Here is a 26,122-nt window from a genome sequence, read left to right as displayed (position 1 = left end):
ACTTCAGAATTAGGGGGCGACTAGTTGGCGTAGTGGATAAAGCACTGGCCTTGGAGTCAGGAGTACCTGGGTTCAAATCCGGTCTCAGGCACTTAATAATGACCTAGCTGTGTGGCCTTGGGCAAGCCACTTAACCCCATTTGCCTTGCGGAAAAAAAAAAAACTAAAAAAAACAAAACTTCAGCATTAGAAAGGCTCTAATTCAACTTTTCTTAGAAGAAAAGTTGTTCTACCCTATCACCACTTACTTGGAGACATCCTGTGTGAGAGAGAATCCACCATATCTCAAAGCTGGCCTTTTCCACATGGAGGTAGATCCAGTTGTTAAGTTTTCCCTTAGATCAAATCTAAATCTTCATCTTTGCCCTTTCCTCCTGGTTTCTCTTTGTGCTACTTTGTGGGCCAGTCGGAACAAGCCTAATTTCCTGTCCAGATGACATCCTTTTGTGACCTTTTCCTTAGACCTCATAACCTCCCATAGTTTCTTAATGGCTGCCTTCTGGTGTGGATTTCTCAATTTTTGAAGGCAATGCCAGTGCAAGCCTTCAGATAATGAAGGACATTCCTCATGGGCTCACTATCATTAACTTGAAATCCAGTCTAGGGTGAGGTTTGGGTCAGCAATGGGTGTTCTTCCTCTCTTGTGTCCAGGTTTCCTTTCACCCCATTACAGGAAGGTCATTCATTACCTTTGCTCCAAGTCAAAGAACAGAAGGCATATTTGGGGCCTTGAAATAAGCCTAGCAAATCCTATTTCACTTTTGAATAAACTTGTCCAAATACAGGATGAAGAGTATTATTAAACTCCTGCTGTCTTAGAAAAATTAGAATTTGGTCATGCCAGTAGCCATCGTTCCCTAAGGCTGATGATTACAGATCACCAGGAAACTCAGATCGGCATGTCTGTTTCCCAGAGCCTTTCCTTGGAAGGTGGTTAGAGTCACAAAATATCAAGTTTCCAAATTACTGCCTCAGCCCTTAGCCTTTCTCTCTCCCCCACTCATTCATTCTAAAATATGATCCAAACCCCTGCATTTAGTTTTCCATCATTTGTAGGACTCCCTTTCTCAGCTTTATTTCATATACCTTAAGGAGCTCTGTGTCTCAACCAAATCAGACTCCTTTTTGAACTGGACATCCCCTCTCTCACCACCCCGTATTTGAATTTCCAGTTCTGGAAAGCAAAACTTCCTCAATTCCTCCTCTCTTAATATCATACTTTTAATGCTTGAAGGGATCTTAAGTGCCTTTGATTCCATTAGATACTTGCCCAGAATCACACAGAAAGGGTCTTAGACATGATTTGAATGCCCAGATATTCTTAACCAAGTTGTCCAGAGCCTTATCAGTGATATTTAGTGCCTCTAATTCCCCTCTCTTTGGATGTTGTCAAGAAGATGCTAGTAATGTATTTGGTTACTGGGGTGTGATAAGGGCCCTCTTTAGGAGTATGATTTGGCCTAGATCCCTGGTGCCAAAGTCAAATAGAAATTGAGGCCACTGATCCATACTTAAATATCCCTGGGGTCTGCATGTTGATTTAGTTTCAAAAACTAATGTGTTATCTATATTGTTATATTTTTATTTGTTTTGTTAAATGTTTCCAATTATATTTTAATGCTTTTCTGGTTCTTGGGAATGTTGTGGGCTGCATGTAGTTATGTTTGACAACTACATTTTAAGTCTCTAAATGATCATTAAGGTCTATTTCAGATCTGAGATTCCTTCCTTCCTCTTTCTCTCCCTCCTTCCTTTCCTCCCCCTTCCCTTCCTCCCTCCCTCACTTTTTTCCTTTCCTCCCTTCCTCCCTCCCTCCCTTCCCTCCTTCCCTCCTTCCTCCCTTCCTTCCTACATCCTACCTTCCTGTCTTCCTTTCTGGCTCCTCCAAGGTGCCAAACATTCATTAGGTCTGCCCTCTTTCTGCCTTGTCGGGGGCACCACTCCTCCTTGGAATCCTTCCCCATATTGTGACTTTCCCTATGAGAATGTTAGACTGCAACCCCCTTGAGGGCAGGGGCTGTCTTGTTTTTTTGAATTTGGACCTCTGCCCTCATCATGCTATTTCCCAAAAGAAAATAAACTCCTTGAGGGCAGAGACTTGGATTTTTGCCTTTGTATCTCCAGTAGCTAATGTGGTCCTTGGCACATGATAGAACTTTAATAAATGTTTGTAGAATTAAATTGAATTGACGATATCTTGTCTCTTTCCTGGACACTGTCTGCTTATTCCATCACACAATTTGGCTCAATTTTGAATACTTTCCCTTCTCAGGGGATAGTCAACAGACTCAAAGGGAAATTTTTTTCTTGGCAAAACATATAATCCTGTTGGGCCTGGCCAAAAGTCATGAATGAAGCATAATTATACTTTCTAGTCTATTTCATCGTGCTTGGCTTAGAACACACTTTTCACATATTCCTTACAACAAGGATGTAGCAAAGTTCCAGGTGTAGGAGAAAAGCCAACACTCTAAAGCAAATGCTTGTATTTCTCAGGTAGGCTTAGAACCAGTTGCCATTTTGGTGAAAGATGTTCATAGTTCACCTAAAGAGATGATTCAAGGGCACTGAAAATAGTGATAAGCAGTCTTGGTAGAATGGTTTGTCTTTGTTGTGGTCTAATAAAGAGTGGTCTTGACACTTTAACCACAAAAAAATTGAAATATTGTGGTCAGCTGGTGAGCCCATTAGTCGTTAACTGGCAAGCTGAAGTGTGATTTGCCTTCAGCCTTGACTTGTAGTCATTTCTAATTGGTGGCTCAGGTTTTACAGATTGCTTGTAACAATAGTGTAGCAAAGCTCCAGGTGTAGGAGAAAAGCCAACACTCCGAAGCCAATGCTCATAGTTCTCACACAGGGTTAGACCCAGCCACCATTTTGATGAAAGAAGTCCATGTTTCACCTAAAGAGATGAATCAAGGGCACTGAAAACCGTGATAAGCAGTCTCGGTAAAATGGTTCATCCTCTTTACTATGGCCTAATATAGAATGGTCTTGACACTTTAACCACAAAAAAATGGAAATATTGTGGTCAACTGGTAACTTCTATTATCTGGTAACAACTGGTAACAACTATTATCTTCTAAGTAGCAAACTGAGGTGTGATTTGCCTCCAGCCTTGACTTGTAGTCATTTTCTAATCAGTTTTTCTCTTGATAAAAAGGGAGAAATAATTCTTAGTTGGGATGAATAAGATTGTTGAATAGAATAAATTGGAAACTCCTTGGTAGCAGGAACCATGTTACAGTTGTACAACCCAATGCCCTACCCCTAGAAAGGATCCTAGATATTTTCTATTAATGGATCCCAGCTCTCAAGCTGTCTAAGGATCTGAGAACCCAACCCTCTTATTTTACAGCTGAAGATATTGAGATCTATAAAGGAGAACTGAACAACTTAGGGTCATCAAGGAAACGATGCCAAGTCAGGACTTGGACTTTGGGGCCCCTGGCTCTGGAATCTCAGATTCAAAGGATGAATCTATGGCCTCCAGTTTTAATGTCTGGGGCATTCTCTTATCCATGAGATGGTGAAAGGATCTAGGACCACAGATTAGAAACTGGAAGGTACCTTGAAGGCCATTTTGTCCAGCCTTGGCCTATTGATGTAATTTTTTTTTTACCCCCATTCAAGATAATTGAAATTTTAGAAGCAGGGCCCAGGTTCCTCTGGCTTCAAATTGAAACTGCTTCCCATTATGGCACCTTTGGGAGAGAGTGTGTTTTTGTTTGTTTCCTTTTGTTTGTGGTAATTCAAAAAAATGACTTTTAGCAGGTAAGAACCTGACAAAGGTTGTACTGGTGTCACAGCCTTCCAAACCCAAGTAACTTGAGATTTCTGAGTTATAGTGAATCTGTAGAAAAGCATTAATGAGAAACATAAGTCAAGAGATTTAGAAATGGAAATGTAAAGGCAGGAAGGGAAAGGGACAAGCACTTATTAACTACCTACCATGTGCCAAACACTGTTAAGTGAGCAGTTAGGTGGCATAGTAGATAGACCTCCCAGGCCAGGAGTCAGGAAAATCTAAGTTCAAATCTGGCTTCAGACACTTATTGCCTGTGAGACCCAGGGCAAGTCACTTACTTCTGTTTGCCTCAGTTTCCTCAAATGTAAAATGATCTGGAAAAGAAAATGGCAAACTACTTCTTTGCCAAAAAACCCAAATAGGACCCACATGGACATGACTGAAAGGATTAAACTACAATAACTCTGCTAAGTATATTACAACTATTATCTTATTTGAGCTTCACGACAATTCTGGAAGATAGGAGCTATCATTAGCCCCAGGAAGTTAAGGAAACTAAGGTAGAGTATAGTGATTAGCTTAGCTGGTGAATGTTTGAGTTCAGATTAGAACTTCTGATTCCAAGCCTAGCTCTCTTATCTACTGCACTACCTAGCTGTTAGTAGGAACAGCTAGGCTTTAGACATCTTGTAGATTTAGAGCAGTCCTCTCATTTTAGATCTGGGGAAACTGAGGCAGCATCGATGAACAGGAACCTTGAAGGCTTACAATCCAACCTCCTTCATTTCCATATGAAGAACTAGAAACCAGAGTATGCAGTTTGCAAAAGGACACACATCTAATATGCACCAGATTTGACCCTGAAATTCCTGTCCTCTTTCTGCCAATCCAGGACTCTGTCTCTATGAATTAGATTACGTTATTTGATGACTGTCACACTTTATTATCACAGAAGGGGAAGTCAGACGGTGTGATAGCTAGGGTAAAGAAGACCTGAGTTTGAATCCTCTCTCGGATACTTGCAAGTCATGAATGTATGGGAGAGTCATTTGGGGTTTCAGCATCTGCCTCTGTAATATAGATGGTAATGCTAGCTGCATTGTCCCAGGGGTACTAATGACTCTATAAATTCGAAAATGTTGTATAAATGCAGGCTCTTCTTATATTGTCTTTGTTATTGTCCCAGAAACTTCAATATGGGTACAAGGCAAAAATAAAATTTAATTCAGGAAACAACATTATGGTCTGATGCTGATAAGGAAACTGAGGTGCAGAGAGGTTGGGTATTTGTAAAAGGTTTCCAGTAGAGACAGTAATTGAGCTGGGTTGGGAACTCTGCCCTCATGGTTTCTAGAAGCTCAATATTTCTAAAACAGATTGTAAAATTCTTCTCCCATCTAAGGATATGCTTCTTTCTTTTTCTCTCTTGTCCCCCCTTCCTTCTTCAGCTTTTCAATCTCTCATGTTCCCTCCCTGCCCTCATTATACTCATGTAAGTATCTCTCAGTTCTGAAAGAAGCTTATGAAAATGGGTTGGGAAATCAATCTGAGACCCAAGACTGTGAACCCTCTGAATGCCAGCCATTGTTTAGGACAAACAAGACTGAGATAGATGGTCATTGGGAAATCTTTTGGATAGAAAGATCTGCTGGGAAATAGGGTGTTTTCAGAATCTGCTGCTATTAGATTCTCATATTTTCATTCAAATGAGACATTTTTAAAGTTACTTTTTTAATTTTATGGCTCTACAAATTAAGAGGCAATAATTAGTGACTTGACCAATGGACAATCATTTAATAAATATTTTCTTTGTATGAGTTTCAGATTCAAATTCAAAAGTGTCTTTGGGGGGGGCTAGGTGGCCCAGTGAATAGAGCACTGGCTCTTGGAGGCAGGAAGACTTGAATTCAAATTCAGCCTCAGACACTTACTTAACTGTGTGACTTGGGCAAGTCATTTAACCACATTGCCTTGCAAAACCCAAAATAAATAAATAAATAAATAAATATCTTTATCTAGATTTATATGGATGTAGATATCTCAAAGGTGTCCTCAGGAAATTTGCATTGTACTTTAGGAGGAATAAATCATGTTCACACATAAATCAGTAAAGAATAGAGGAAAAATAGAAATACAAAGTGATTTAGGGACAGAGGTGGAGGGAAGGGGGGAGGAAAGACTCCATGGGGCAACTAGTGCTTCAGTGGATTGAGTGCTGGACAAGGAGTCAAAAATATCTGAGTTCAAATCCATCTTTAGACACTTGTGTGATCTTGGGCAAGTCTCTTAACCCTCTTTGCCCCAGTTTCTGCAGCTGTCAGATGAGATGGAAAAGAAAATGGCAAACCATTCCTGTATTTTTGCCAAGAAAACCTCTAATGCAGTCTCAGAGAGTTGGGACACAATAAACCAACCAAAGAGCAACCACCACAAAAGATTATGTACTAATAATAGAACATCAGTCCATATAGAAGAGATAAGTAATAATATGAATGTGCTATCTGGAAGAAATGATTCATAAGCATTTATTTTGCATAGTATGAAAATGAACTAGCCCCTGCCCTCAAGGAACCTAAACTCCATAGAGAAAGCAGCATGTTTACAGATAAATATTTGCAAAAAATAGATAATGTAACTGGGGAATTGGAAAAGGGCCTCAAGCACCTTGCCAACTTGAGTGAATGGAGGAACTGGGGGACTGGAGAATTCAGGAGGAAGGGTGGATTTTCCATCACTGAACAAGCAGCATTTAAAATCCATAGAGCTTCTCCATCTCCCCAAACAAGTGAGTTCAGAACTTGGAGGGGCCACAAAATCCTTTTTCATTCTCAGGCCTAGTTCATAGTATCTAAAAATAATAGGTGCTTCTGGAATCGATAGGATCTGAATTAGCTGAAATTTCTCTTTTCTTCAATTGAAGAAATAGATACAAGTTGACCAGGGTCAATCTAAGACCTCTCCTTTTCCAGCCAGTGCTCTCTCCTGGCTACCACCACTTTGTCTCCAGTCTCTGGTTATCTTACCAAGATCCTTGACTTTCTCCCATAAGATTTCTTTTCTTTTTCTTTTCTTTTTTTTTTGTAAGGCAAACGGGGGTTAAGTGGCTTGCCCAAGGCCACACAGCTAGGTAATTATTAAGTGTCTGAGACCAGATTTGAACCCAGGTACTCCTGACTCCAAGGCCGGTGCTTTATCCACTATGCCACCTAGTAGCCCCCTCCTATAAGATTTCTACATATGATTTGAAGAATGAGATCAGCTTTATAGCATCTCAACTCGAACAGACAGTGAGATTTTAGCTGGGACTTGAAGGCAGCCAGTGGAGCCTCCCACCCCCCATTTGTCTAGAAGTGAGGAGACCTGAACCCAGGGAGCCTAGATAGTGTGTCCCTGGCCACACGGTTGGTCAGGTGCCAACCCAGGGCAATATCCATGTCCTGATGCTCCACAGCTCTCCTCTTTCATGCCACCAGTGAATACAGAATTTTGTTTTTAATAGTATCAATCTCTGGATCTTCCTGGGTGCTCCAGTTTCCAAGAAGAATCAGGGCCTTGTATGGAACATTATTGGGTGGAAAAGGCACAAACCGATGACCCAGAGAGATCTGGCTTGTCACAAATAGCACAGGTTGATATGCTGAAGCATTAGGCGAGTTTGGACATGGCCCGAAGGATCATCCTACAGCAATTTAAATGCTATGTGTGAAGCCACACTTTTAGCAGATTCTTAGTGCTTGGTCTAGTGAAAGAATATAATAAAAGATGTGAGAAAAGCAACAAAGAAAAGGCCATTTAACCCGCCAAGACCTGATTGCGAAGGTGAGCAAAACAACAGTGATGACAACAATAATTAACCATAATAACAATACCTCAACACTGACACTTTTCTATTGGGCAAATGCCCCGGAAGAAAAGATGGCGATTTAGGCTGAAAGTTTTTTAGGTAGCCTGAGTCCTTTAGGGTGAGAGACCTAGAAAGAAAGGCACCATTTGCTTTATCATGGCAGTGGCTAGCTTTATATCAAAGTTTAAGGTTAGCAAAGAGACTCAAAAACACCTCATTTTGTAGGTCTTCAAGATGGCTTGCTATCTAGAACTTTAGTTGGCAGAGAATTCAACCAAAAAGACTTCATTATCAGGGGACCTGACCTAATTAGCTTCACCAGGGGTCCCAATTCTTCTTTCTTTTTGGGTTTTTTTTTCCCCAAGGCAATAGGGTTAAGTGACTCACCCAAAGCCACACAGCTAGGTAATTATCAAGTCTGAGGCTGAATTTGAACTCAGGTCTTCCTGACTCCAGGGCCAGTGCTCTATGCATTGTGCCACCTAGCTGCCCCTCCAATTCTTCTTTAGCTTCTTCTAAAACAGTCAAGTTTTTTGAATATTATACACTTACTACTTAAAGCTTTGAGCCTAACCTCTGGGAGATGCAGACAGAGTGAATCTAACAATTCCTGCTCTCCATTAGGCTCCATCCCAATGGGGTAAACCGTAAGTATCTGAGTCTATCTCTCCTGATGGTTAAGTCTCTGGCCTAAACCACCATTTTGTGTGTTGCCCAAGCCATGTTCACTTCATGCTAGGCTCCACTGCTCATTCTTTGAACTTCTCTACCTCCTAAATGACAACCTTCCCCCTTAGGGTGTCCTTCTTCCTCCCTCCCTTCTAGTTCCCTTTTATGTGTTGTTTTTCCCCATTAGACACTCTCTCTCTCTCTCTCTCTCTCTCTCTCTCTCTCTCTCTCTCTCTGTCTCTGTGACACACACACACACACACACACACACGTATGTTCTTAAGTATTAGGTTTTAGAGGAGAAAAGACACCAGTTTGTCAGGACAGTTGAGTGCGGGATGGGATATCGTGGCCAGTGGAGCTGGAAAGAAAAGATAAACAGTAGCCAGGTTGTGAAGGGATTTTAAAATTCAGAAGAGAATCTTAGAGGTAAAAGGGAGCTACTGGAGTCCATTGAGTAGGACAGTGTCATGCTCAGCCACAGTCATGGAAAATGAATGAATAAAAGGCATCTGCTATGTCCCAAGTACTGTCCTAAGTACCCCATTACATTCCTACCCACAATTCTGCTCTCTGAGTAACACAAAGATAAGGAAACAAGATTATTCAATCCCTCCCTTTAAGTTCTAATAGGGAAAAGAACAGATTAAAGAGGGGCTGACTAGATAGAGAAAGACACAGTGAAGCCCCTCCTGATCCCCTGAATGCTAGCACTTCACGTTCATTTACATTTATTCTGCACAGAGCTTGCAATAAGCACACTAGATGGTGAAGTGGGTAGAGTGCCAACCCTCAAGTCAAGAGGACCTGAGTCCAGATCTGGCCTCAGCTACTTCCTAGCTAGGTGACCTTGGTCAAGTCACTTCACCCTGATTGCCTTGCATTCAGGGCCAACTCCAGTTGTCCTTATCCATATCTGGCCACTGGACCCAGATGATTCTGGAAGAGAAAGTGAGATACTGCACCCCCTCACTCAAAACCAAATCACATGGTATCACCTCCCTGATGTCATGGTTTTCTTCAAAAATGAAGGACCAACATCATCAATAATCTAATGAGAGGGGAACCAGAAAGTCAGAAGGGGAGGGATGAATCTTAGCTATGACTATGTAGTTTGCAAATAGTTGGGAGAATCTTAATTTAGTGGCTGGCCTACAGTAAGTACTTAATTAATTGTTAATTAGTTGATTCATATTGATTAAAGTGCTATGGAGAAAGCTGAGGAGATCCCAGGAGTGGGCAGTCCCAGGCTCCTTTGAGAGGAGTTTGAGGAGGATGAAGAACTAGCTTGGGTAGAGAGTCCCAGGGAAGTCTCTCTCTGGCAGCCGTGTCCATGGATTGCTATATGAGGAGGCTGTTGCAGTAATCTAGGGAGAGGTGATGAAACTTTCATTCCAACACACTCCCTGTTCTTCCCTATTGCAACTTCCCCCAGATTTACCTCTTTTACTCTGAACACACAGACAGTATTCAGCACCCCAGGATCCCCCCTCATCCAAGAGAACCTGGATAAGTGGTTAGATTGTGGATTCTTGGAGGTAGAGAGGACTATAGAGACCCCTGAGAACTGGTTTTGCTATCTAGAAAGATTAAATGAATTTCCTAAATCCAGAAAAATAGGAACTAGTAGAGCTGATGAGCTGAGGTCTTCTTTCCAAGGCACCAATGCCCCCGAAAGTACCCAGTTTCTCACAAGAGGATGGGCTAGATAGTCTCCTGTGGGTTAAGAGATCACCAGGGGCGGCTGAATATGCACTTGGATCAAAGGCTTCTGAAAGCTTCAATGCCAGCTGATCAAAATGAGATCACCAACCTCAGCATTCCTGCCAATGAGGCTTATTTACCTAACTGGGCAAGCATTCTTTGTGGGGATGGGCGTCAGCTGATGAGGGCTTGCCACAACGCTTCCAGAGTAGACCGGTATGCTTCTCACCCTGTCTCAGTAGGAGGGGCAGGTGTTAGATGCATCAATTTATAGCAGCAAAAGAATCTATTCTTATAATTTGTATATCTGTTTCATAATTTGTTTCTGTATCCTTGCTTCCATCAGTGAGCTTTCTGAGAGCAGGGACTGCTGTGGTTTTCCTCTTCCTTTGCCTTCTTGTCTCCCAGGGCATAGCACCCGGGTAAACATTGAATGAAGATTTGTTGAATGGAATGACTTACCCAGAATCCTACAGCTTTCCCATCTCAGGTCTGGAATCCTTTCTATTACTCCATGCTGCTCTGCTGGGCCCTCCCTTTGGGGGAAGATGGAACTTTCTCTTTGTTCTGGTGTTGTACAACAATTCTGGGGTGGGGAGGGGATGGGGGGGTCATCCTCATCTGACAGATACGCCATGTTTCCCTTTTTAGACTGTGATTTTCTCTACCAAATATTCAAGCCTTCATTTTTTTTAAAGGTCAAATGAAAAGGGAGGGGGAGGAGGTGGTGGCAAACAATTCTGCTCTCTGTAGATGTTCACGGACTGTCATCTTGGCTCCCTGAGAAATGAGGCTTGAACGATTAGAGCTACAAGCCGCAAGGGAAGAATTCCAGCAACTGGCCTTGCGTAACTTCTCACCAACCAGCCTGGAGATTTAGATTCCACATGACTCCCTGCCCTTGGTTGATTTCTTCAGCCCAAACAAGAGATTGTGATGAGGCCGGCTGGCTCCAAACTCCCCAAGTTGTTTCCTCTTCCTAGGATCAAAACTGAGTGAATCATTGGATGCCAGGACTGGGAATAACCATGAGCCTAGAATGTAACCAGAGCTAGAACATTAAATTCCAGGGATCAGAGAGACCCCAGAACTGAGGATGTCTGAGTTAAGAGGGCCATCTGAGATCATGTACAAACTGTGTGAGTTTGGGCAAGTTGTTTAACCTCTGCCCACCTCAGTTTCCTCATCTGTAAAATAGGAATAATAATAACACCTATCTCCTTGGTTGGTTCAGTTGGTTCTTGTCCTTCATTATTAAAGAAGACCAGAATGACATCACTATGTTAGAGGCAAATGACCAACTGTAGCCGATCAGACTAATATACCAGCTTGGGAAGCTCTAGCACTGGTCAGGCATAAATAGTCCATGTGGACACCTGGGGTATTTACTCCACATTGACTTTTCTCCTGTAGTTGTTGTGAGAACCAAATGAGAATATTTATAAAATAGCCCAGGATCTGGCAACAGTTGGTGCTGTACGAATATTAACTATCATTCTTACCATCAACATCATCATCATCATCATCATCACAATCATCAGTATCATTATTCTAGTCTAAGCCCTTTGAGAAATTTGAGGGAATAAAGACTGAAAAAAGACAAGTCACTTGACTTGTCTAAGATCACACAGCTAAATGAGTGAAGAGACAAGAGAAGAGTCAATCCTTTCCTCACTCCTATTCTGAAAGCAATCTTGCCTTCCTGTTTTTCAGGTCCCTTTAAAAATGTGTATCTATATATTTGTGTGTGTGTGTGTGTGTTTTGTATATGCCTATGTCACTTCCTCGGGCAGCCTCCCATCTCCTTTTCTTCACTATAAACACAATCATCCACAAACACAAACATTCTGATACACAACTATGAAAAAAACATAATGGGTAAAATCAAGAACTCCTGTTGTGAATGGTTCTTTTCAACAAAGTATATAGGAAAGGGACCAAGGTAGTAACAAAATTGCCCTCTTCCTTTGTTCCCTTCTGAACCTTTCATGCTGGGGATTTTTCCAGTGTTTTATCGGTCTGCTTTTTTTTCTTGCATCTCTGTGGCTTCCCACTTATTCACTCCCTGCCTCTCCACCTCTGCTTGTTATTTGTAACCAGAGAAGTCAAGCAAAACAGATCTGCATCACTGTGGCCGTATCTGAAAATGAGCGTGTCTGATTCCCACCTCTCCTTTGGACTTTATTCTCTCTTATGTCAATTATTTAGTTTCCCCTGTTAGATCATAGCTCTTTAAGAGAAGGGTCTTTAGCTTTTCTATCTTGATATCCCTTCCTTGTGTGTAGCAAGACTACATCAATACTAGTTGAATGGAATTGAATCCTAGTCTTCCAGCTGGTCCAGTGTTCTTTCTATCAAGTGTTATGCCCCTATAATCTGGTGCTTGGTTCTCCCTTTGTGGGCAAAGAATGCGATATGGGAAGAAAAAAAGAGGAAGGGGAGAAGGAGGAGGAGGAGGAGAAGTCTCCCTTTAACTGGAAAATACAACCCAGTCCTCTTCCTCTTTTCCAGTATGGAGGCAGTCACCACAATGGTACCATTTGTCTCACTCCGCTGTGTGTGTTTTGGTTTCTTCACAGATGGGGTCAGAAGATGGTTTTGTTGGCTGCCAAGGAATAGTTGTCAAAATAAATAAGTTGTATTTTATAATTTTTTAACTTATTAAAATCATTACATCTGTAGTCTCATCAGTCAAGCCAAAAAAACAAACCATATCAGAATAAATTTGACAGCGTCTTAACAGAAGGGGCTACTTTGTTTGGCTATCAAAGCCGTTCTCCTAAAGCTAACTATTCATCAAAGATGTCAGGTGTATACTAAATGCTGGAAATTCAGTGATGGAAGTGAAAGTCTCTGTACTCACAGAGAGTACATAAGGGAAAAGAAAACTGAAAAGCAACGGGACAGTTTGTGATTGAATGAGGAAGGCATGGCTAGATGGCAATGGTGAAAAAAAGAAACTGGAGAATTAGTTGCCTGCAAACTTAGTGAGAGTCATTGTAAGATGTAAATCCTTAAGGATGAAGTGAGACGGGTTTCTAGATCAATCATCCAAGAGCTGGAGCTGCCATTGGTTTAGAAGGAACTGAAGCAAAGTTCAGTGATTTCCCAGGGTTACCAGGTCTCCCTGATTCCAATTTTATTTCCTTCTACCCTCCCCTTACTGTCCCTCAAATAGACATGCCCTAAATGTCTATTTCTATGAAGGGTGCCATCCCTAGCCCCATGTTATTAGAAAGGAGAGCACTACATTTGGAGTATGGGTATGAGCTCTGGGTATGAATCCTACCCCTGACATGGGATAGAACTCATCAGTGCCTTTCCATTCAATCTAGTCAATTTTTATTAAATGCCTAATAAGTGTTAGATGCTAGGTATACAAAAACTACAGAATCAACTGAAAAACCCCAAAAGTCCCAGCCTTCCCTCAAAGAGTATACATTCTGTTAGGAGAAAACAGCTTGTATGAAGAAATTAAATCTATATGATCTGAAAAGTAATTTCTAGGATGAGGGGACTTGCATTGTGTGAACATCAGAATAAGTCTCATCAGCTGAGTCTCGAAGGAAATTGGGGATTTTCTGAGGAACAAGGAAGAGAATTGCAGACATAGGGCAGAGTCTGAGAAAAGTCACAAAGGATGGAGAGGGAATATAGTTGTATAGGCAGGGGTGTAAAGTCTGCAGCAAAGAATGCTGGGTATGAATATTGAGGACCTGGGTTCAAATTCCAAATTACATGTCTTAGCTGTGTGACTATGGGAAAGTTTCTTGGTTTCTCTGGCCTCAGTACCCTTGACTGTAAAATGAGGGGATTTAGAGGAGAGAACCTTGAAGGTCAACTATGTCTCTCATTCCATCATTGAAAATTGGGCATTTTGGTTGGAACAAGAATGATCTAGAAAATAGGGTTGAGGCACCCTGGGGAAATCTTTAAAAAACATTCTCAGCGGGCAGCTAGGTGGCACAGCGGATAAAGCACTAGCCCTGGAGTCAGGAATAGCTGAGTTCAAATCCAGCCTCAGACACTTAATAATTACCTAGGTGTGTGGCCTTGGGCAAGTCAGTCACTTAACCCCACTACCTTGCAAAACAAAAACAAAAGCCATGCTCAGAGGAAAAGGATTTTTTTTTTCCTTTTCAAAGCAAGCCAATTGCAGCTTCTGCTGCAGGGAGTGACATTTTGATCAGTCGTTTTCTGTCCAATTCTTCGGGACCCCCTTTACAGTTTTCTTGGCAAAGATGCTAGAATGGTTTGCCATTTCCTTCTCCAGCTCACTCTGCAGAGGAGGAAGCTAAAGTAAACAAAGTTAAATGACCAGTCCAGGATCATACATCTAGGAAGTATCTGAGGTCAGATTTGAACTCAAGGAAGATGAATTCTCCTAACTCCAGACCCAGTGCATTATCCACCTAGCTGCCTAGCAATGATTCGTCCCTTCCTAATCTAATTCTGTGGCCATCGTTCTGTATTTCTATCTCTTTATAGCCTTATAATCCAATCCTGTGATCTTATGATCCTCATAATTCTATAAACATTTTAGATTCATAATAAATATACATATTTACAGTGATTCTCCTTATATCTCAGGCACAGAGGAAATTTCAATCAAGCAGCCAGCATTCATTAAGCTCCTACTATTTGCCCATCACCTTTAAGTGATTTACTCTGCTCACACTAGTCTGGGCAAGTGTGAGTTACTCTCTAAGAGGAGTTTTTGGTTTTTTTTTTTTCCTTTTGGGTGACATCTTTCTTTTTCCCTTTTCCAGCAATCTATAATTATAATGCATCCCAAGACGTGGAGCTGTCTTTGCAGATCGGGGACACAGTTCACATTCTGGAGATGTACGAAGGTAAGGCAGAAGACAAATTGCTATTGGATGACAAAGGTCTCTGAAGAACAATGTTTACTGATTAATCTTGGGGCTTCTAGAAGCCTACTGGCCTTCCCCCCCCCGAAATATTGCAATCCCAACACCAGGAAGGATTTATGTTGTAAAACTTCATGCCTAAGGACTTTTTAGAAGCCCTGAAGCTGACTGTTTCATTTACTAGAGATAGCCCCCTTCCTAGCTCTTCAGAGGGTCCAGATTTTGGGGTAGAAGGAACAATTCATAGGAGGCCATTCAGTCTGAGCATTTTATAGACTTTAGCAAGTGAGACCCGTAGAAGTGATTCAATATGTAGGAAGTGAAAGAATCAGGACTTGAACCACTTCCTCTGACCAATGCCCCCATTCATCCACAGGAGGTAGTGGATAGTCGAGAAAACCAAGATTTCCATTTTACCACTAACACCTGCTGGCTGTGTGACCCTGAGCAAATGACTTCATGTCTCTGAGCTTCAGTTTTCTCATCTGTAATTTGGGCTTCATCGTGCCTCTGCATCAGGTTCTGGGAATCAAATGAAATCATGTCTAAACCTCAAAATGCTAACTAGGACTCAATATTGTGATTATTGGAGGCAACTGGTATTACCAAAAAACCATATTCCAATCCTTCCTCAGATACTCTGTGGCTATGTAACCATGGGTAGGCCATTGCAGTTTTTCAGGACCTCAGTTTCCTCATCTGCTAAATGAGGGGGTTTGGGCCCTCTCCCCTCTGAGCTTAACAATGGCAAAATCCTGTGATCTTTTCTTAATTCAATTAGAAGTCTATCATCTTTTTTACATTGCTGTCTCCTGGGCCTAGCATAGATGGGGAAAAAAAGCACTGTTTTGTAATTGGATAATAGGATAAGGGCGTAAACTCACTGAAAACATTCTGGGACCCCTTCAAGCACAGATTGGATAATGCTATTATCACACCATGCTTCTCCAGTGGTATTCTCATTTATTGTGGGTACATTTTGTGCCATCCATCCCTTGGTGGACTTTTGATTTCCTCAGGGTAATGAAATCTGGTCTTCATTGGCTTCATAGGTATAATGGAAAGAAGATCTCTCTTGCCATTGAATATGAATAGCCGATGGAGAATTAGAAAGAAGGTAGCCATAAGACATACCTGGTATGAACTAGATTACTTGGGTCATTTTTTTTTTTTAGATTTTTCAAGGCAATGGGGTTAAGTGGCTCGCCCAAGGCCACACAGCTAGGTCATTATTAAGTGTCTGAGGCCAGATTTGAACTCAGGTACTGATTCCAAGGTTGGTGCTCTATCTACTGCGCCACCTAGCCGCCCCTACTTGGGTCATATTTCTATTTCTTCCATTGTTCCAGAGAAGGTGGTCATAATAGAATGAAGGACAGTGGCTTTGAAACCAGATATTTTGAGGTTGTATCCTAGTTTTAGGACTTGAGTAAAGAGCTTGCCCTCTAAAAATTTGAATTTTGGCATTTTTAAAAATTATTTGGTGGTCACTGGGGGCCCTTCCAGTTAAAGACTCCTGATCCCGAAGCTGTCCTTCTCCCCAATTACTCTATTGCTCCAGCTCACTCCCCAGGGGCACCTTGGAAAAGGAATGTCCTTTCTAATTATTCCTTAACTTTGAGTAAGTAAAACTCAAGGCTCAAGGGGCAAGCAGCCCCATAATTCTACCCCTGAACAGGAATCTGGCTCAGTCACTGAAGCTGTTGACAAGACTGAGAAAGCAAATTAGAGGACCAGTGGGATCTCAAGGAAACCGAAAGAGTACACTATCTGCAAGAAGACACTGAACAAAAATTGATAATGAAGGTTCAAGGCTGCTCGAGGAAGTTTAGGATATCTTGTGTAGATTGTCTGTCTATTTGAATCTGGGCAATAAACATTTTTCATGCAAAAAAAAAGAAGACATTAGAAAGAATGGAATATAATTAAAGTGAATCATATAAACCTTTTGTGGTGATTGGATTCTTGTTTGAGAGCTTCAAACAGACAAGAGCTGAGGGGAGTTTGTAGTCCTAGTAGGGTTAAATAAGAATCAAGTAACTCCCAGTTTAATGGTTCTATGGACAGGAGGAAGGATCTGAAAACATGACTAAATTCAAATGTCAATTCAGATTTTAGCAAAATGTGGCCATAATAAACGAGAATACCATCTGAGAAGCATCTTGTGATAAAGATCAAAGTGGATTGAAGGTAATTCTGAAAGCAACATGAACAGGGATACACACACACACACACACACACACACACACACAATGTCAGAAGCAACAGATTGGTGATAACAGATGACCAAGAGAAGGTAAAACTACTCAGCCCTCAAATTGTTCAAATTTTCTTTGCCAGCAAAATTTTATGGAGGATTTGAGTTCCAATCCAGCTTCTACTGTTTACTATGTGCTCTTGGGCGTGCCTTCGGACTTCCATTTCATCATTTATAAAAAGTGGGAGCTGGATTAAATGACTTCTAACATCTCTTCCCACCTTAAATCTATTATCTTAGGATCTTTGGATTAAGAATGAGAGAAGACCAAAGTGTTTAATAAAGTCCCAAGATAAATAAGAAGATAGAAAAAAAGCAACTGGCTTTCCTTAGTAAATTCAAATTACTCTAGAGCTGGATAAATTAGACCCCACACTATGGAAACAACTGCCATAATATATATGAACATTGATCCCTGTACATGATCTTGGAAGAATCATGGAGAAAGGAAGAGAGGAGAAGGCCTAGGACTGGAAAAGGCCCAATTTTCAATTATTCAAATGTATGAGAGTTGTTTCAGAATATTATAAATTCACTAATATAACTGAAACTCTTGGAAAGTTCTAGGGTGTGTTACTGAAGGAATATTTTCTGAGTCTATAGAAAGAGAAATAGCAGGGAGAGCCAGCATGAGTTTATGGCAAAGGACATCAAGATTGATCATTTCTTTATCTGACAAAGTTGCAAGAACAGGGGAGTACTGCAGACACAGCATAGCCTGACTGCAGCAGAGCACCTGATAAAACTCCCATGCTAATTCTTTTGAAAACCTATAGAAATATTGACTAACTGACACTGTGGATTCTATATTTGAAATTCAAGTCAAAGAGTAGTCATTATGGATAAATGGCTACCTTGACTCTCCAAGTATCCCAGAAGTTTATGTTGGGTGACAATTTTGGTAATGACTTCGACCAAAGCATAGCTGACAGGTTTATTTAATTTTCAGGTAATTTAGAGCTGTTGGATGGTACCACTAACATCACACAATTTTTAATAGTCCAGAATGATGCATTGAAGAGAATTTAATTTAATAGTGATGGATCTAAGAGATTAGATTTAATAAAGATATATGTAAATAAAGACTTAACACTTCTGTTTTAAAAAACCAACTTCCCCAATACAAAATGGGGAAGGTATGACTAAGCATTCTTATGAGAAAGATTTGAGCATTTTAGTAGACTACAAATTTAAGATGAGTCAGTAGTATGTTCATGAAGCCAAAAGAGCTACTGTAATTTTAGGCTTAGTGCCCTGGAGGAGGAGGAAGAGGTAATTTTCCATTATCTTCTCCCCTAGTCAGACAGACCACATCAAGAGAGCTGGACTCAATTTTAGGAGGCAGCTGAGAGACACAGCAGGAAGATCTGAGTTCAAATCCAATCTCAGATAAGCTGTATGACTCTGGGCAAGTCACTTTTCCCTGATGCCTCAATTTCCTCATCTAGAAAATGAACTGGACAAAGAATAGCAATTATTCCAGTATTGTTGCCAAGAAAACCTCAAATGGCGTTGTGAAGAGTCAGACACAACTGAAATTACTGACCAAAAAACAGTTCAATTCTAGATGCCACATTTTAGGAGAAACCAATGATGAATGAGATTTTTATGGGAAATCAAGCAAAATGGAAACAGGCTTTTGGTTCATTCCACTCGCATTGGCTGAAGGAATTAAGTGTTAAGCCTAGAGAAGAAAAAGTGGGGGGAAGGAGGGAGGGCAGAGAAGCCATCTTTTAAAATATTTTCCAAAATTAAAACATCAAATGAAATGAACATTTCCACATATATAGTAGAACAAAGAGCATTGGCCATGAAGCTGCCAATCTTTTTATATGGCTTGTTGGTCTTCATAAGTATATGCCAAAGTCAACCGACATGAATTTAGAAGTTACCTTCAAGAGTTTTTAGGACTCCCAAGTGGAAGGAGTGTTGGATTTGTTCTTGGCCATGGACAGTAGAAATAGGAGCAATGGAGAGAACTATTTGAAAGGAAAATTTGGACTTATCCAAGAAAGAAAATGAAAGAAAAAGCTCCTTGTAATTTGAACAATGGAATAGACTGTCTTGGGAAGTGATTAGGGAATTCTGTGTGGAACCAGGTGAAATATGAAGAGTCTGGGTTGTTCACTCTCCTTATATGGAGGCTTAAGAGTTCATGAGCCCACTCTCCAATCAGAGAGGCAGAAGACAGTAATGAGGTAGAGTTTCGAGACTGATTAATGAAGATGACATGATGCTGAGGTTATCATATCACTGAGTGTTTTGGAATGGGATGAAAAAAAATCACACAAAGGAGACCAGAGTAAGGTTGCCTGGGGAGAAAAGAGGATTTTCCTTTGACTAAATCTTTGGAATTCTGACAATCTAGGATTTTTAGAGAGGCAGGAGAACTTAGTACAAGAATCAAAAGTTCTCAGTTTGGGTCATGATCACTAAGCATAGTCTTCAGTATCTCTGTCTGCCTTAAGTTACTCACCTATAACGGAGGTATATACCATGATATTTGTGCTTAGTTTTCTGTGAAGACCATGGCATCAGGGGGAGATGATGCCTTGAGAAGCACATGGATTGGATTTGAGGGGGGGGTGTGCTGTGCTAAGTCACCAACCTCATTTTCTCCTTCAGAGACATCTGGGTCCAGTGGTAAGATATGGATCAGGACAACTAGGGATGGCCCTGCAAGGCAGTCAGGGACTTTCCCAAGGTCACACAGCTGGTAAGGGTCAAGTGTTTGAGGTCAGATTTGAACTCAGGTCCTCCTGACTCTAAGGCAAGTGCTCTATCCACTGTGCCACCTAGCTGCCATACTCTGAGTACCTACATCATGACTATGTTGAAGAAAAGTATTGGTAAGCTTGGAAGTGTGATGTAGAAGTGAGGTATTGTTAGAGAACCAGCAAAGAACTGGATCATGAGCGCTTTCTCTGAAGTCCAAACACCTGGGTTCAGATCCTACATCTGATTTTCCTGACTCCACATTATAGACTCTATTCATTCTTACTTAACTTAATAAAAAGTCTATAAAATGAGAAATCTTGGGTTCACCACCTGATGCTCAGTGATAGTGTCAGTGATATGACACCTCACAACTGTTATCTCATTTGATCTTCACAACAAGCCTAGGAGGTAAGCATTCTTACTGACCATATTTTATAGATGAGGAAACTGAGACAGACTTTAAGTGACCTGTCCAGGGTGATAAGACTGTAAATGTTTGAGACTGGATTTGAACTTCAGTCTTCCTGACTCCATGTTCAATTCTCTATCCCCATCTTACTGACTCTGTGACAGGTTACTTAATCTCCCTCAGTTAGAAGCCAGATGGTCTCTAAGGTACCTTAGATAGCTTATCCTATTATAATCAGGATATGCCTGTGCCTTGGTGTACTCATCTTCAAAGTATTTCCTCTTGCCTTCAAGTTCTAAGGCTTTTCTGGGAGTAAGAATGAAGAAGAGGGGATATTTTTTAGCTCTTTGATGTCTTCATTGGTGTTTTTTGGATGTGGTGTCATTGGAAATCACAATCTGTGAGGGAGATAAGATTATACCCATCTTTCAGATGAAGAAACTGAGTCCAAAAAAAAATTACATTCACTTGCCAATAATTCAGGGACAAGATTCAGATCCAATTTTCTTTCACTCTTGGTGACAGAACAGGATTTTTCTAAGAAACAAAATAGACTCTGGGATCATATATTGAAACATGGGTGGGGGGAGGTGGTTCTTAGGAAGATCTGACCATAGAAAGACCATCAGCTTCCTTTGCAGAAAACTAAAGCTACCATGGACATCTATGGCATAGTCATGGTGGTGGGTGACTATAACATAGTCTTCCCCCAGGCAGAATATGACCCTCCAAAAGATCTATTCACATTCACACACAACCACCCTCTCCGGGGGTGGGACAGGTTTACAAAAAGCTTAGTTAGTGGGATTGGAAGGAAAAGAAGGAAAGCCCTGCTTGTCTTCTCCAGCTAGGTGAGCTCAGGTGATTGCCCCTGGGCAAGCATGGATGGGCACTCTCTGTTCTTGGCCCTTTATGATTATAGGCTCTGTAGGAAGGAGTGATGTCAGGAGAACTTTGCACCCACAAAGGGAACTCTGAAAATGCTGAACACAGGTTTGTTTGCACTTTCTCCACCCACCCAGCTATTTTCTCTTTCCTTTTATAAAACAGAAAAGTAAGCTGAATGGAAATACAGAGAACTCTTGCTAATGGACTTTGGGGGTAATCCAGGCAGGGCTTCCTGGCCCCCAGGGACTCTCCCTGTTTCTTTTAGTTTCCTTTAAAACTTGCCTCTGGGGCTTCTCACTCTGCACACTGGGTTCCACCCTTCCTTTGGAATTGGTGTGCATCATATCTCTGCTTCTCCAGTTCCCTCTTTTCAAGTCCTCTCCATGAAGACCTATTTACTGTCCTAAAAGAAAAAAAAAACTATTAGGCCTAGAACAGAAAAAGCTGGGTTCAGATTCTAGCTCTGATATTCCCATACTATGTGGCTTAGGGCAAGTAAATTTACGCCTGTGAATCTTCATTTTTGCCTTTTTATAATGAAGGGGTTCGTTAGTTTTGTGGGGTCCCTTCTGTCTTTGAGTCTACTGCTAGGTGGTGCAGGTCTGGAATCAGGAAGACCCATGTTTAAATCTAACCCTAGACATTTTCTAGCTGTGTGACCCTGGGCAAGTCACTGAACTTCTCTTTGCCCCAGTTTCCCCAACTGTAAAATGGGAATAAAAGTAATATTACTTCCCAGAGCTCTTATGAAGATCAGTTGAAATAACACGGTTGGCACGGCTATGTAAATGTTCATTATGATGATGGTGATTAAATGGTAGGCACTCCATAAATATTAGCTATGATTATGATTATTATTTGTTCTTGTTATCCTGTAAAAATTTACAGCAGAGAGGCCCATAGTTGGCTTGAACAGGTTACAACATATAACCAACAAAAAACTCTGAAGAATAGAAAGAGTAAGGCTGTTATCAAGGAAACATGAGCCATAACAATCAAAAACAAATGGTAAGTTTGGATCTAGGAAGAGCTCTGCTCTTTATTAGCCTCTTTTATTAGCCTCAGTTTCCTCAATGGTACAATAAAGATAATAAGAACACCTCTCTCCTAGGGCTATTGTAAGGATAAAATAATATAATATTTGTGGAGTACTTAGCAGAATGCCTGGCTAAATAACTAAATCTAATTCATTAATTAAATTAGTAGGTGTTTAATAAATGCAATTTCCCTCCCTCCAATAGTCCATCTGTCAGCCCATCCTCCTTAATGGTAGTGCCTTCTGAGATCACCAGTTCATCCTTGTATATACATCTTATTTGTACATAGTCATTTCAGTGCCATTTCCCTATTAGAATATAAACTCTTTGAGGGCAGGGGCTGTTTTTAACTTTCTTTGTATCCTTAAGACCAAGCATTGGTTTTCTTAAGAATATACTAAGGTCAACCCAAAACTGGCACACAGTAAATATTTACTGCATTTTTGTTGAATTGACTTGATTTCACTCAACCATAGAAATTTAACCTTCTAGAAATAGTGTGGCATAGTGGATAAAGGATAGATTTGAAATCAGGAAGACCCGAGTCTGAATTCTTAGAAAATCAAAAGCCTTAGAAGATTAGTACTACGTGAACCTGGACAAGTCATGTCACTAGACCTCAGTTTTATCATCCATAAAAGAATATTAGGCTCTGCTCCCAAAGGCACCTGCTAGTTCTAAGTCTGTGATCCTATGATAATGTGTAGTGGGGAAGAGATCACAGACAGTCAACCCACATACTCTACTATTATTTTCATGATATCATAAGAAAGTGAAAAAGTCTACTCCTAGGTGGTGCAGGTCTGGAGTCAGAATGCAGGTGGCATAGGATGGCAGGGCATCCGTAATGAAGGATAGTTCCAAATGATCAGTGAGGTCACAGATCTATTGAATTTTTGAGAGTGGACTAATAATCTGGCTTTTCTACCACTGCTACTCTGAACATAGCTTGAATTGGGGCATGGAAGAGGGAGGGGAGTGCCAGTGCCCTGCAATGGATTTTCCAAATTGGTTTGAATGGGAGAGGTTGGGTTCAGACTGGCTCTCCATGGTCCTGATTTCTGAAAAAGATTGGCTGGAGGACTGTGGTTGGATTGATATCATCAAGAAATAAATGCATTTTCTTCTGTCCAACTACTCCAGACTCCCCTGAAAGTGCCGACCTTGAACCTTGGGATTTTCAAGCATCACTTCCAAATTACTACAATGTAGTTCTTGTATCCCTAGTGCCTAACACAATAATAAGTATATAGATGGTGCCTAATAATTGCTTTATTCATTTGTCAATGTGACCCAAGTTCAGAACTTTCCCCACCCTTTGGACTGAGACTAGATTAGTACTCAAGCTTTAGTTTCATGGAAGCCTTGGGTCCTAATGGGGAATGTTCTGCTATCCAACTCTGTTTCCTTTAGCAGTTTCTGCCTTTGTCACTGAATGGTTCACCCAAAAGGTAATTGGGAAAATCTAAGGAATAAACACACACCTGGCCTTTAACAATGTCTTCAAGGAAATTGCAAGTCAAGAATGTTAAGACTTCTCTACCTCCTTTTGGACTTGCACTGAGTCATCTTTCCTGCCCTTAGCCAGGAGCATAGTACATACCCTCTGGGCTGCTCTTCCTCGCTTCTGACTCACTAGTAAGTTCGTGGATCAGGAATCAGACAACTTGCTTCCTTTTGCTAGTTCTGTCGTTTTGGGTAGGGCATCTCATCCCTCCTTGGGCTGCAGTTTTCTTCTCCCTAAAAATGAGAAGACTGAACTGACTGAATTATTGGGAGTATTCTCTTTTAGAAAGTAATTGCTTTAAAAGTAAGGAATATCACTATAATCCTTAGCACCTAGTAGGTACATAATTAAAAAATTAATAAAGCTTAATAAATTATTAAATTTTTGGACTTACTGATTGATGAGTGGATGATAGAATGAATGAAAAGACTTGAATCTATCCCCTTAAAATATAAGCTGCTCGAGTCAATATAAGGATTCTTTCCATTTTGCCTAGCACATAGTAGGTGTGTAAGAAAAGAAATTATTGTTGGATTTTATTATTGCCTCCTTGAAGGTAGTTGTAGCCAAACCTAAACCCTGACTTGTCCTGCCAAGTCAGAAAGTCTTCAAGTATGAACAAGAATCTGCTCTCCAAGGTGCAGTCTAACTCATTTTATCTTGGAGATAAAAATATTGCTGTTTCTAAGATAACAAGGTCATGTCTTAGGAACTGAAAACAATACTGGAGACCATCAATGCCACCCCACTCATTTTACCAAAGACATAGCTGAAAATTCAAGAGGTTAAATGATTCTTCCAGGGACACATGGTGGGTATATATTAGAAATGAGATTCGAACCCAGGTCTTCATGACTACAAATCCAGAGTTTTATCCAGGACAGTCCCACTGCATTTATTGTGGTCACTGAAACTCTTGAAGAATCTGCACTATTATAAAGGAATGCACAATAGTATGAGGAGATGAGCACTCATATCCTTGCAAAGATCACAAATTATTGAACTGTTGAAGCTTCTGGAAGAATTTTAACCTCCTAGAGGGAGGGTGGGGCAGTGGAGTGCTGATTGAGAGGGAGTCAGAGTTTTCCAGCCTAAAAAAGAAAGGGTGTGTGTGTGTGTGTGTGTGTGTGTGTGTGTGTGTGTGTGTGTGTGTTTTCTTTATTTGTATATATTTTATTATATTTATTTATTACAATGAGTCAATATAACAAATTATCTGTGTTTATATTTAAGTAAATACACATACCTCCCTCATTATATATGTTATAAATGAAGACATTTGTTGTATGTTAATAAATTAATATGATAAATAGTTATTTATAAATATATATTTGTCAGTTTCTCTTTTGATAGGATGTAAGTCCCTGAGAGAAAGGACTCTGTGTGTGTGAAGCCTTTTTAAAGATTTGCAATGCATGATCTGTATTTATCTGTGGATCTCACTATATTTGTCTATGTATCATGTTAAGGAGCCCTATTGTTATGCCCCATTTCACATGGAAGGAATTTGAGGTACAGAGACATGAAATGCCTTGCCCAAGATTCCCCAGCTGGTCTAAAGGCAGGGATTTGAACTCAGATCTTCCTGATGCCAAGTCCAACGTGGGCCCTCTTCCCTCAGTATAGGTCAGCACCTGCTCTGCCCCATATAGCTTTGGTGAGTTGTTTCCTAGGATCTCTTAGCTGGTATGTGTCCAAAGTGGGACCTGAACCCAGATTTTCCTTATTCCGAGGCACTGTCCACCAAGCCCCCTTGTTCATCATCTTCATTAGTAATTCATAAGGTTAATGTTGTTTGTCCCGCTCCAACGGGCAGGTAGTGCTTCTCTGTTCCCCCTGGGTGGAGTGCATAGTCGGTACTTGACAAAAGTTCATGGACTGGAGTGTGGATTTTGACCGCCACCAAGGCAAGACTAACTTTTTCCGTCGCCCTTGACTATGGATCAGCTTGTTGTTTTGCACTTGGCTGGGAGAGGCTTCAGTACTTCCCACATCTGTCTGCCCTTCACCTTGAGTTCCACTTGTCAGCTGGCTCTAGTCAGGAAGGTTCAGATTGCTGATGTGGCTGTTCAGAGGGGTGTGTGTGGGGGGGGGCAGGAGGAATGTGCTTACAAGAGTGCTTAATCAAAAATGCCCCCAGTGTTCTGTGGTCTCCTCTCAGAGTTGACCTTGTAAGAAAGACACAGGGTGACCTAATGCTTCTACTCATGATCCTGGGAATTGGCAAAGTACATCTTCCCTTCTCAACTTTGAGATAGAGAAAGAAAGACAGAGAGAAATACAGAAATGGAGAGATAGAGAGTCAGAGATAGAGACAGAGCTAGAGCTAGAGACCAAGATAGAGATAGATAGATACATACACAAATAGAGAGATAGCTATGTTGGCAGAAATAGAGAGATAGATATAGTCAGAATTAGAGACATAGAGAGATATAGAGATAGATACAAAGATAAATATAGAAATAGAGAT

The 26,122-nt window shown here is 40.9% G+C and overlaps 1 protein-coding gene across 1 annotated transcript in view; it reads left to right on the top strand.

Annotated features, from left to right (window-relative positions):
* DOCK5 (dedicator of cytokinesis 5) overlaps positions 1 to 26,122 on the top strand; it is a 244,156-nt gene that overhangs the window by 50,054 nt on the left and 167,980 nt on the right. The window contains exon 2 of the mRNA XM_074195275.1: positions 14,735 to 14,818. Within this exon, the coding sequence (XP_074051376.1) occupies positions 14,735 to 14,818 (84 nt within the window). The remainder of the gene's footprint in view (positions 1 to 14,734; positions 14,819 to 26,122) is intronic.

Source organism: Macrotis lagotis, chromosome 1, assembly GCF_037893015.1.
Source record: "Macrotis lagotis isolate mMagLag1 chromosome 1, bilby.v1.9.chrom.fasta, whole genome shotgun sequence".
NCBI lineage: Eukaryota > Metazoa > Chordata > Mammalia > Peramelemorphia > Peramelidae > Macrotis > Macrotis lagotis.
This window is presented reverse-complemented; position numbering and strand designations above follow the sequence as displayed.